Source organism: Dermacentor variabilis, chromosome 10, assembly GCF_050947875.1.
Source record: "Dermacentor variabilis isolate Ectoservices chromosome 10, ASM5094787v1, whole genome shotgun sequence".
NCBI lineage: Eukaryota > Metazoa > Arthropoda > Arachnida > Ixodida > Ixodidae > Dermacentor > Dermacentor variabilis.
The window spans coordinates 98,410,539-98,423,009 of record NC_134577.1 but is presented as its reverse complement, the minus strand read 5'-3'; the positions used below and the strand labels follow the sequence as shown (position 1 = coordinate 98,423,009).

General features: G+C 47.3%; 1 protein-coding gene across 6 annotated transcripts in view; it reads left to right on the top strand.

Annotated features, from left to right (window-relative positions):
* LOC142560842 (ATP-dependent RNA helicase DDX4-like) overlaps window positions 1–12,471 on the top strand; it is a 109,037-nt gene that overhangs the window by 21,521 nt on the left and 75,045 nt on the right. For all 6 annotated transcript variants that reach the window (XM_075673223.1, XM_075673224.1, XM_075673225.1 and 3 more), the window contains 2 exons: window positions 1,656–1,717; window positions 4,028–4,085. In XM_075673223.1, the coding sequence (XP_075529338.1) occupies window positions 1,656–1,717; window positions 4,028–4,085 (120 nt within the window). The remainder of the gene's footprint in view (window positions 1–1,655; window positions 1,718–4,027; window positions 4,086–12,471) is intronic.

The window sequence follows — 12,471 nt, the reverse complement described above, 5'->3', positions numbered from 1 at the left end:
ATGCACACGAGCTGTGCGTTTTGCTGGCTACTGCTAGAATAGACGCTAGTTGTCGGTTTTAGAGGCATGGTGCTGCGCTTTTTCTTCTGCTCCTCATTTTACAATTACTCATGGCTATCATGATGTAGAAACAGTTCTACGCCATCCAAAGGTGCGTACTGTGCCTGAGTGAGTTGGATGATACTGAATTGGGGGGGAAACAAGAGGCTGTCGCTACTTAGCAAAGAAGCATGTCCAGGGACTTTAAAAGGGATACGAAAGGCAAATATTGTGTCAACATCGGTTGTTAAAACTCCATTCCAGCAGGCCTGTAGTGCATGTTAGTGCCAACAAAATGCTTCATTTAAGTCGGCGAGTAAAACTGCAACAGACAGCCTGCGGTGCTGCTTTTGTGTAAAATGTGATATTTACGGTTAAAAGCCAATTGAATTGGATACAGCTGGCGGCATCACAAGACATCGCATGTACACAGCATTCTTTTGCTGCTTGTTGTCCAGGAGCCAGTGTGGCGGCCTGCCTGTTACTGCGAGCTTGCATAACATGAAGCCAACCAATGCGCCCATTTTGATCTGAATTAGCTTTTGCTATTTGGTCTCCTTTGTGATAGCAAGTATTAAATAGTAAAATGAGCCTTCACTATCTCATCTCCCACCAAGTGCAAAGCACCCAAGATGGCGTATGCTCAGTCTTTGAGGCTGTAGAATCTCATCAGTATTTTCATTTCCAGCTCTTAGATAATGCCACATCATTTAGTATCTCAGTTTAAAATGTTGGCCTCTGGCACTTTCCACATTATTTACAGGCATATGATTGCGTTTATTCAGACAAAGAAAGCTTGTCTTTACTTTTTTTGTAGTGTTGCACATTGGTTCTGTTGTGTTGCTGTCACTTGAATAATGCATGCATGTGGCTGACTACAGTGTTAGCTTTGCGAGACGGAAACAAGTGTGGGTGGTGTGGGGTCAAGTGAAAACTGAACCTAGAACAGAACTTGAAGGGCTCTCTTCCATTGCCCATCGGTCTCTGATTGCTGAATGGGAGCTTCGTGGTAGGACTGGTGGTACATGGGGAAAGCCCTCATTCTTTACGTTGTTACAGGGCACACAGCTGGGCTCGATTATTGGCTGACACCATGATTTCCAACAGGAATTATTATTGGAAACTCTGGCACTGCAATTGTTCAGCCATGATCGGTAGGATGGGCATTATGTGGATTTGTCAAATCTTCAATCTTGCGGCTTCACATGCTCTTGCGACAGTTATTGTTACGCATTGTCTTGCTAAATTTCTAAGTGCTCAGGTTTTTTTTTCAACACAACAAGGGGTTGAGTGTGCACATGTGTAGATTGCAAATTGTTGCATTTGTATCATGCTGTTGTTAAAAATGAACGATTTGCAAAGCCACAGTGTATCTTAAAGCCGCAAAGACAGAAGTTGAGCAAATTTATGCACTGTCCAACATTCCCATGCTTCCTTAATGCCACATTTGCATCTCCCATAGACACTTGTGCCACATTTCTTTCTAGTAATATTCGTAGAAAACTATGGCTCGCATAAGCAGCACTACACAGAGGTGGCGAGATAGAGTATAGTCTGACTTTCGTGTGTGACATGTAGCACTGACTGACTGGCTGCAATTTGGTTTTTCTTTCCAGCCTAGGCCGTGGGCGAGGAGCTAGAGTGACGGTAGAAGCCACATCGGGTGCCAGGCAACCGGGTGAGTAGTGGCATCATTTGTGAAATGAGCACATTTAGTTTCTGCAAGTAAGCAAACACAGGTTTGATTTGTCACTGCGCCTTTACGATGTGCATGTCGAGCATGAGCCTTTCTAGAGTTAGGCATGGCATGCTAGGCTATGGATGGGTGGCAAATGCACCCTTGTGTGGTGCTGTGCAAGTCCAGCAAGGAACGTGGTGGTGGCATTTGCACACTTCTGTCTACGAACTAATGTTTTAAAGATGCATGAAATGGGGACAGTGGGGTTGGCAGGTGTCTATAACTGCGTTAATTCAGTTGCAAATCGTGTGGCAGGCGAGGTTGGCTTGGAGGATTTAAATTTGCTGCAGTAACAGCATTGATGCTAGGTTATGTGGTGGCTTATGTGGGTAACATGGTGACCACGGGAGGAGACGCTTGAACAGGACTTTGTCCTGGCTGCACCGTGCGACCATGATTATACTCTGCTGGAACTAAGTTACTCATAGGTGTAAGTGAAAAAAACGCTTTAGATTGTACGAATTTCATGCCATATTCGTGCTGGGCATACAAAAAGATCGAACTGGAAATGAAAAGTTTGAGTACTTATACGTCTCTAGTTTCCTGCTGGCAGTTTCAATGCATTGAAATTAGGTGTGCACACAGCGCCATCTTAGGCAGTCTCAGTTGGGTGTACGCAGGAAACCTGCGGAGGTGACAGTACGCAGGAGCAAACGTGGGCTCTTGCGTGCATCCCGGCTTTTCAAAAGCTGCATAGCATCTGTTGCAGGCTTTGCTGGACGTTCTAGCTTGTCCCCGAGAGCACACTTTTGGATATGGCTGTTGCGGAAGATATGACTACGGCTTGCGATTTGATTTCGGAGTGGCCGATATTGGCTACACACTTTCAGAAGCAGGCATATGGCAGTGCCGAGTAGCCCACTACTGGCTCCTGCGCATGCAAATCGGCAAACCCCTTCTCAACTTTTTAGTCTAGCCAACTATAGCCATTGCGTGTGTGCGCGCTTCACTAGGTACGCGGGACCTCGTGCGCTGTGTTAGTGGGTGCTTGCAGACACTCAACTGAAACTTGTCTAGAGTTGCAGAGCACCAATCTTCAGCAATTTTCATAGCATAATGTATGCATAGCATAATATATGCCAAGCGCCAGTATTTGTAAGATAGGTCTCTCCAAAGGCCACACTTAATTTAATAAAAACCTCATATCGTAAGTGATATAGGAGAGTGATTGTGTTTAGAGCTTAAAAAATGCTGCAACTTTAGAAAATCTTCAGTCAATGGTACTTCCGTCTAAAGGCTGGATAGACAAACGGAGTGTTTAAAGTGGCCAATAAACCCAGTTTGGTGACCAGCCATTTCAAAATTGTCGTGTGGTATAGGCAAAAATAAATAAATCGGTGCACAGTTATGTGCAGCATGTTGATAGCACTGTTCTTGAATTTTGCTACTGATGTCCTTGTGCGGCATGGGTAAGTTATCCTGTGGCCTTTAGTGTTAGGGTCTGCAATTGTGTTGCAAGCAGTGAATAAAGACATTACTGCAATGCACACTACACTTTGTTTTAGTGCTCGTTAGAAACAAGATCTCGAGTTGGTATTCCATATGAAATTTGCGAAGTAGAGATGCGTCCATGTGGTGTGGTGGCATTCTGTGCAAACGATAAAGCTGTGGCGTTCGTCTGGTCACACGTGGCATGCAGTGTTTGTGTTGTGATGGGTCAAATAGTTAAAAATTAGCAGCTCTATCAGAGCTGGTATGGATGGCGGAGAATAATTGAGGTTTAAACATGCCTATGTTAGTGTCTCAAAGCAAGCCTTTTATTTAAACATTAAAGCATTTTACTGCTGGTTATTTCTGGATACAAGAAGCCCTAAAATAAAAAGCAAAGGCTTCTGTGCAATGCACTGTTAGTGTCTGCCCATATTAAGAATATGCAACACAAAAATGCGACTTATTTGCAAATTCAGTGGCCAGGAAAGTAGCAAGCATCAGTGGTAAAGACACCTGACAGAAAGGGTTCAATATGACTGATCTGCATTACAATTTTGAGGAATCCTCGGAATTTGTGGTGAACTCGGGTGTGCCAAAAACGTTAATTGCCTCTTTCTCCAATGTATTCTTGAAATTTCGTCCTACGGTAGGCAAATCAGCAGTTATCCATTTCTTGTGAAAAGTTTTGCCAGGGCCGTGCCTTTTATTTAATAGCTTTGCCTTTTATAGCCCCCCAAAAAATTGCCTGCGCAGCACAGTGGTCTCTCACTGCAGTGTGTTGCAGCAGCTGCATTGCGCATGCTCTCCTCCCTCGCACAGGTGCCGAGCAGTCTACTAACGGTTGGGGAACCACTGCACCCACCGCAGATTCCACAGGGTGAGTGTGCAATTGATGGAGCTGGGTGCATGCCTGTGTTCTCTTGCGGATTACTTTTCTGGCAGTGTCCCGAATGCTCAAGTCACATTGAGGAATGCATTTACGGGCTCAGCATGTACGTGCTCACCTTGCATGTTCTCACCTGGTTGCAATGGCTTGCTTGGGGTAGTGTAGCCTCTGCGTAAACACAGCAAGCGCAGTTAGAACTAGACGCTTCCCTGAAAGAAATTGCTACCGTGATCTCTGGTGCTGCTGTTTGGCTGACATGGAAATGTTCAACAGCACACGATCTGGTGAATAGACAGATGCGCTGGCTATATTGTGTATCTCCAAATAAGAATTGCTTAAGGGGCCCCTTGCCAGGTCCGGCCATTTTGAGCTGAGAAGCACAGTGCATACAGTGAGCACGAGCGATAGTGTCTGCTAAGTATTACGTCTCTATGCGCCGCAGAGAGCTGAAATTTAAACAAAATGGCGGTTTGCCCTTCTCGCGGGTGCTGTGCTCTCAGCTGGAGAGTCGATGCATATTGTGCAAGTGCCCCTACGTACAGGGCAGTGCTGCGACGTCGCTCGTAGTGACTCAATTTCAAGAATTATTCTAGGCAGCTTCAATTATTTGTGTAATCCGTTGCTTCACTAGACGAATTAACTTTAGAAATAATAAACATACAAACCGAATAGTTGTGTGCTTTTGTTTTGCTTCGCACCGCAGCAAGAGGTGCATTTCTGTTTCATTTGCTTGTTCCACATGCTGCAGAGGCATGCGTGGAGAACGAAACTCATTTTCTACACTATTCCGGCACTGCATCATGCTCTTCCGTCCTCTTGCACATGATTGTGCCAGTAATCAGGTGTTCACGGGCAGAGTTAGCAAAGTCGTCAGCTGCATGAAATAAGAAGTGCAACAGCTCGCATGCGAGACTGTCACTGGAGGAGTGCCACTCTGCAAAAATGCACGAGAAAGAAATGCCCCGGGGTCTGTGACGTGCGTCATGTGTTCCTCCAGCTCCGGTATGCGAGAAAGCAGGGAAGGAATATCACTGGCAAAAGCTAGACAGGGCAGGTACATAGAATGTTGGTGATGCTCACCTCCGGAAATCATAGGTTCGCAGCACTTCAAATATTTGTCCCTGCTATTAAAGGACTAATTTGAAAAAATTCTTGCATTAGAACTCTCCTTAGAGGGCACGTGACAACTTCCAGCATGTAACTCAGATTTGCTATAGAAGTAGAGGTGTGCAATTACCAAGCTTTCAATTTCGAAGCGACTTCAAATAATGAAAACAAAGTGCAAATCAAATTTTTTTTGAGTATGAATACTATTGGTTTTGCTGAATGTTGTTTCAGCAACCAGAGGTAAAGCAATAATAGAAATTGTACAAAGCTCTCTAGTACAACACTTAGCGGGCTAGTATTGTTGCGGGGTTAAAAACAGTCAGACTTGTGTTTACAGAATATTTACAATAATTATAGCAGCTGACAAGATGGTAGCCAGCGCGCGCAACCCAGAGCGTCGTCGTCTTCCGACCAAGCTGACATCTTCTTTGTCAGCGTTTCACATGACCCCCGGTGGCGGAAGCACCGGCTCAGTGCTGGTTACGAGGTGGGCGAGTGATACAGCTTGATGTGCGCGACGTGGACCACGTCGGAGCATTGCTGAGCCACGGTTGGCTCAAGAGGGTGATTTCGTACGTGACCTCACTTGGTTTATGCAAGACACAGTAGGGGCCAGAGTAGCGTGAAAGTAACTTCTCCGACAGGCCAATGCGTCGCGGCGGTGACCAAAGGAGAACCAGGGTGCCCGGTGTGTAATGGACGTCATGATGGCGGGCGTCATATAAGCACCGCTGATTGTCCTGCGACTCCACAAGTTGACGTCGAGCAATGTGGCGGGCTTTTTGAGCTTTGAGTATGGCTTCACGGGCGTACTCGGATGTAGAATTCAGGCTAGCAGGCAGAATGGTGTCGAAAAGTAGCATAGGGTCGCGGCCAAACAAGACGAACAATGGAGAGAAGCTGCCGGTATCATGGCGAGACGAATTATAGGCGAAAGTAACAAAGGGCAGCGCAACGTCGTCCCAGTCTCGATGTTCAGCGTAGACATACATGGACAGCATGTCAGTAAAGGTGCAGTAAAGGGGGGACGCTGGGATCAGATCGTGAAAATCGCAAAAAAAGATCGATTTTTGGCAACGACGCGTTTCTGTATCTGCAATGCCTAATCTATGTTGTATCAAAATGGTTTGGCTGAAAACGCACTAAAAGTGCCAGAAAAAAAATTTATCAGTGTATAGGGCGAGAAAACAGCTTTAAATCTCGTAAAATCACCGCAGTTCGCGGAGCCCTTACTTGTCTTTCCCGCCACCGAATGCCGCTATCTTGGTATCATTCGAAAGCTCGAAGTTTTGCCGTTCCATTTCTGAACTCTTCGGTTGTCGCCATCTTGTAACGAACACAAAAACACAAAGAAGCGCGGGTCTGCTATGGGTGGGCACACGGGCCTTGCGATGAAAGCGGGCCTCCAATTGGTTCCCGTGCTGAAAGGCGTCTCGCCATTGGTTGCTGCTGCGGCAGCGGGCAAGCTGGCAACCGCAGCCGGCCGCAGTTGTCTGCTTTGCAAACCATGCCGGCGTTCTTCATTTGACACTTGCAGACTTCGTATTTCTGAAAACTCCCAGATCAGTGATGGATCGTTGCTCGTTTGAAAAGAAATTTTCGACGAAGTACGCGCAAGCCTCCTACGGCGAGAAAAAGACTGCGGCCAGCGGGAGAAGCGGAGCGCCCTACTGAACACGCGGATAACGTGCCATGCTATCTTGCACCGTGCGATTCCAGCAGCGAAGCCAACAATCGCCCTGTGCCATCTACCCCGATAACCAAGCCACCGGAAGACGTGCCAATGGAGGCTCGCACCTGTGCGTACGGCTGCGTGCATCAGCAACCGAGATCGCGTCGGAGGTGACGCGGGTCGAAGATCACAATCGCCAGCAGAGATGGTGTACCCTGTTTCCGATGCATCATGCGACAGGGACACGCAACCTGCGAGTGAGCCCCGACCGTCGACAAGCTACAGTATGGCGACTCAAGGTTCACCAGCCGAATCTTCGCCCGAACGTCGCACGATTCAGGCGCGCCTCGAGCCACATTTCGTGTCAGCAGTGACGGCAGAAGCGCAGGCATGCAGCGTTCGCCACTCCCTTCGCGCAGTGTCCGCAACTGAGCGGAAGTTCAGTTTGATGGACCAGCAGCAAGGCCAAGAACATATTTCGGCCCCTTGTGACAGTGAGCACATTATTGCGCAGTTTTCCGTGATTAACTCTTTGATCGCCACAACTCTGTGCCCAAGATGCCAACAGCGTTCTGTGAGTGTGCACTGCGATACTAGGCTCGGTCTGACAGTGAAAATGGTGCTGTCATGCACTACTTGTGGCCCTATTGAGTCCCAGTGGCCCTCTCAAAGGAAGGAAAGTGCAAGGGTGTTCGATGTGAACATTCGCTCAATGCAAGCTGTTCAAGCAATAGGGAAAGGGCAGACAGCCCTGAACGATTTCTGGGGCACAATGAATGTGTCCCATCGCGGTTTGCACCACAAAACATTCCAGGGCCACTTGAAGGTGCTGTTCAAGCCTGCTGCAGGGGAGGCTGCCAACATCTTTATAGATGCTGTAGCTGCTGTGAAGGTGTACAGCGAGATGGAGGTTGGCTTCACTAAAAATGTGGCCGTTGTTTATGATGGCACTTGGCTCGCGGCTCCCACATTGGGGTTGGATGCATAACAGAATTCCACACAGGGCTTGTGCTGGACAGTGTTGTTTTGTCAAACTTCTGCCTTGGGCGTAGCCTGGGCCCAGAAGAGTGACCCCACATATTTTCAGTGGAGGCAACAGCACCAGTGTAAAAAAAAAACACTGAAGTTGGCTCTGGGCGAATGGAAGTGGAGGCCGCATTGCAGCTTTTTGGCCGTTTATTGGCCAAGAACGACCTGCAATATACTGCAGTCGTCTCTGATGGAGACAGCCGTGTTTTCCAGGCATTGCGAGATGAGCAGCCATATGGGTTTATAGCAGTCAAAAAAAGAAGACTGCATAAACGATGTGAAAAATAAAATGGGCACTGGCCTTCGCTCCATTGTGAGCAAGGCCAAGAAAGGGGAACCACTGGATGGCAAAGGTGGGCTCACACAACAGTTGATAAGAAAAGCTCACCAACTACTATGGCCTGGCTATCAGCAAGAATAACAATGTTGCTGCAATGCAGAAAGCTATCATGGCCATGTATTATCACATGTCATCTACTGACAGTGACCCCCACCATGAGCTGTGCCCCCTGGCCCTCTCAGCTGGTGTGAGCAGAGAGCAGCAGAAGTGAAAAAAGAACCACAGCCTGCTCACAAATACAAGCTTATGAGCAAAGTTTCCCAAGCCATGCTGCCTTTGTATAAATGTCTTTCAGACATCCACTTGCTGGAGCGCTGCAAAAGTAGGACCCAGAATGCAGCTGAAAGCTTGTACTCAGTTATTTGGTCAACATTGTCAAAGGATGAGCATGCCTCACGTTTTGCGCTAGAGACAGCAGTAAGTGAGGCAGTTTTGAAATATAATTCAGGGAGCCAAAGAGCTTACTCGGAAATGTGTGCTACCTTGGGTGTACATTCTGGTGCCCTTGCCGTCCAGAGGGCTCAAGAAAAGGATAAAGAACGCCTGAAGAAGGCATCCAAAGCCCACCAAACAAAAAGGCAAAGGTGCAAGAAGATGCCTGGCAACAATGAATCAAAATATTACAGCCCTGGTATTTTTTAATAAGTGTGCAGTGCTTTTAAAACTTCGCAGCCAGTTTTCTCCGTTGCGTTTTTTTTTTTTTTTGTCAATCACTTCGCTTGTGGAAAGCATAGCACAATGGCTGGACCGATTTTGGTAGTTTGTTTTGCTGTGACCCATAAGCTGCGTTGTACTTAAAGACAGGCTTGATATGTTTCTTTATTTTCCATTATTTAATTCACAATGACTACACGGTTCCACGCAGTGAAGCACAGTCATCTGGGTGTTATGTTGAGCAACAAGTTAGTGCACAAAAAAAAAATTCGAACAGTGTCTTGATGTAGATTAGACATTTGGGCAAACATGCAAAGTATTCCCAGCTCCCTATCATGTTTCGTTACTGTGCCAGGCTTTCCACAAGCAAGGAACTTATAAATTCTTATAAAACAAGAACTAATGAAGATACCTTTATGAAATTTCAGATTTCTCTTTATAGCAATGTGCAGTGTGTGTGCCAAATTTCAGCCCTTTCTGTCAAGAAACAAGAAAGTTGGTTCTGATCCCCTCCTCCCCGCCTTAAGGCACTTGGTTAGACTGTTCGTTTGTGGATGGTAAGCAGTAGCAAGTTTGTGTTGCAGTTATTTAATGTCATGAAGGAACGATAGCTGCTTGACATGTTTGGACCCGCCGTGGTTGCTCAGTGGCTATGGTGTTAGGCTGCTGAGCACGAGGTCGCGGGATCGAATCCCGGCCGCGGCGGCCACATTTCGATGGGGGCGAAATGCGAAAACACCCGTCTACTTAGATTTAGGTGCACGTTAAAGAACCCCAGGTGGTCGAAATTTCCGGAGTCCCCCACTACGGCGTGCCTCATAATCGGAAAGTGGTTTTGGCACGTAAAACCCCATAATTTTTTTTTGTTTTTTTGTTGTTGTTGTTGACATGTTTGGGGAGCAGACACACCTTCTTGCATATCACTACAGTGAAACCTCGTTAAAGCGTGGTTGGTCGGAGCTCAGAAAAAGTATGTACGAAAGGTAGTGCTGGTTAACCGAAATAGCATGAGATTACCCACTTACCAATCAAAAACAGAACTGAGTGTGATGAAAGGGCAAAAGCTTGCAGTATTTATTCTCTTCGTGACAAAAGCCTGTTATTTTCGTTTGGTGCTGAGGCGGCCTAGCAGCATTGACAGAGGCCTCAAACTTACTGAAGCTGCGAGCCAGCTTTTCAGCCAGCCCCCTCTTCTCTGCAAATACTTGAACTTCAGATTCCTCGTTGGCATTGCATATTCTCCGTGCACGGGCACGGTAGCGCAGCAGAAGTCGCTGGGCACGTTTTTCATTGCGGGGTGCTGTTCTCGTTCATGAGGCTGACGTAACGCGCAGCTTCTGCTGCTGTTGGGCCTGAATTGCCTGTGCTATCGCTTTTCGTGCCGTCCTCATCACTGTCATTAGGCGACACTTCGGCAGCAGCGAAAAGTCCAACCTCATAGCCATCTTTTCGCGGTTGCAGCGGCGCTGCCGAGCAACTTCACGCATTCCAAATGCCACACACTGTTCATAGCAAAGTTCAGACTGGTGTTGCAGAAGTCGTGGGGCACAGTAGTGCTGAACTTAGCGTCATGAGTTGGCGGCTGGACGTAATTATATTTATTCAATCGTGTTTTTACTATTTGTAACATGTCATTGTTTTCCATTATTGGCGGCGCTTCCAGGACACCAAAGCAGCAACGGGGACATCAAAGCTAGAACCCAGACTGGTCCGTGGGTTGGGGCTCGCCGAAGACTGTGCGGGCCAGGGGTAATCGCGGACAGCCAAATTTTTATGTGAATACCCCCTGGCACTGTTGGCCTCTGCTGACCCAACTCACAGGCCTCGCTGCTTCCAACTTTGATTTCTCCTCTACCACTTGGGTGCCCTGGAGATCCTGCGCCACCTCCTTTATTATCTCAGGTGCTCTCCTGAGGCCTCCATTTGCCGGTTACATGTGCGCTTTTAGAGCATTACTTGTAAAAAGTCCAATCTATAGTCGCAACTTAAAAAGCAGCCTGCGACTTATACGACACCAGTCAGAACCTTTCCCCATTGTCTACGGTAGATCTGTCGAGTGCCCACGCCTACTTCTTTGTGCTACGTCCGATAGCACGAACAAACTCCAATTTTTCTTCTGTGCCAAGCACCTAGTGTTTCTTATCGAAGCTTTGGCCTGGCGAGAGGCCTAAGTTGCAAGACACCACAACGGTCTCTGGCATGGTGCTGGGATGATGTTGATGTGGCTTCACACACAAGCACACAGGGCGCTTGGAGGCCATTCCGATCTCTGAGGCTTGTTATCCTGCTGGGCCACCAGGTGGGCACTGGTATTCGCAGGTGCAGGAAAACCTCAATAATGCGGATGCCACAGCACCAGTGGATTTTCAAATCAAGCAAGAAAGTGAAAAGAAATCTGTATTGTCTGTACCTGTGAGTGAGTGTCTGATAACACGATGCTTTACTTGCCTGTTTGACATTGTGTGGTCCCATCATGATCATGCTGCATCCGCAGGTAATATTCAAAGTTCAGCACTGTTCACCATTACTAGTCTGAGATGGTGCACGCCGACACAGGAGCTACCGTATTTACACGATTGTAAGTCGACCACTTTTTTAAAATTTGAAAGTCTGAAGGGTTGGGGGGTCGACTTCAATCAAAACCAAAACATGGCCCTGCCATAAAAGCGAGACCAACGGAAGCTACAGCATAGTTACAATTTTATGTTTGCTTTATGGCCCTACCCTTATCTTTTCGCTATCCCGCGTGTTTGTTCGCTTTCGGAAGGGTTTTTCAACATTTTTGAGTTTTACATTGCATGCAACACTCATGGTGGGGGGGTGTCGATAGTTGATGGAAGCGCCGCTTTTCCCATTTGCGGCGGCACCCTCAACGGCGGCGCTTGCGGGGAGTATTGGTAGTTAAAGGGACACTAAAGGTTACCAGAAACTCAAGTTAAAGTGGTAGAGCAATATTCTAGAATGTCTAAGGCGTCAATATAATCGCGAACAGAGCTTTAGTAACCGAGAAATTGAGGTAAATGCATGACACGATTTGAGACCCCCCAGCGACATTCCGGTACTAGCCCGATGACGAAAGGACTCCTCATAATTTGTGTTACTAATACTCAACTACTCGTATTAAAAATATCATTTCATTCGATTATAAGACGGAAAAAAATGCTACTTGTCTACGTCTATTCGATTCTAAGAAAAAATAACATTTTGACGTTACCCTTCAGTAATATGGGTGTTCGAAAGGTTTCGTTTTCGCTCAACTCTGCGCGCTCGACTCTGCGCCGCGCACGCTTTGGAGTTTCAGTAGTTTCGTTATCGCGTCGTGCTGTGAGGGTTCTGCTGGCTCACGAAACTTTCATTTGGAACAAGCAGCGACAATGCCACGTCCATGTGATGTCGTGGGAAGCCCTCGTTGCTTTCCCGCTCCGGAGAGCCGGTGTCGAGGCCGCCGTCGTAGTACGCAACGACGCCGGCAGTGCGAGCCCTCAGCAGCAGGTCGCGCTCGTCGGTGCTCAAATCGCTGAAGTTGAGCCCACCATCGCGAGCCAATCGGTCGGTGTCAGGGTCCATTGCGACGA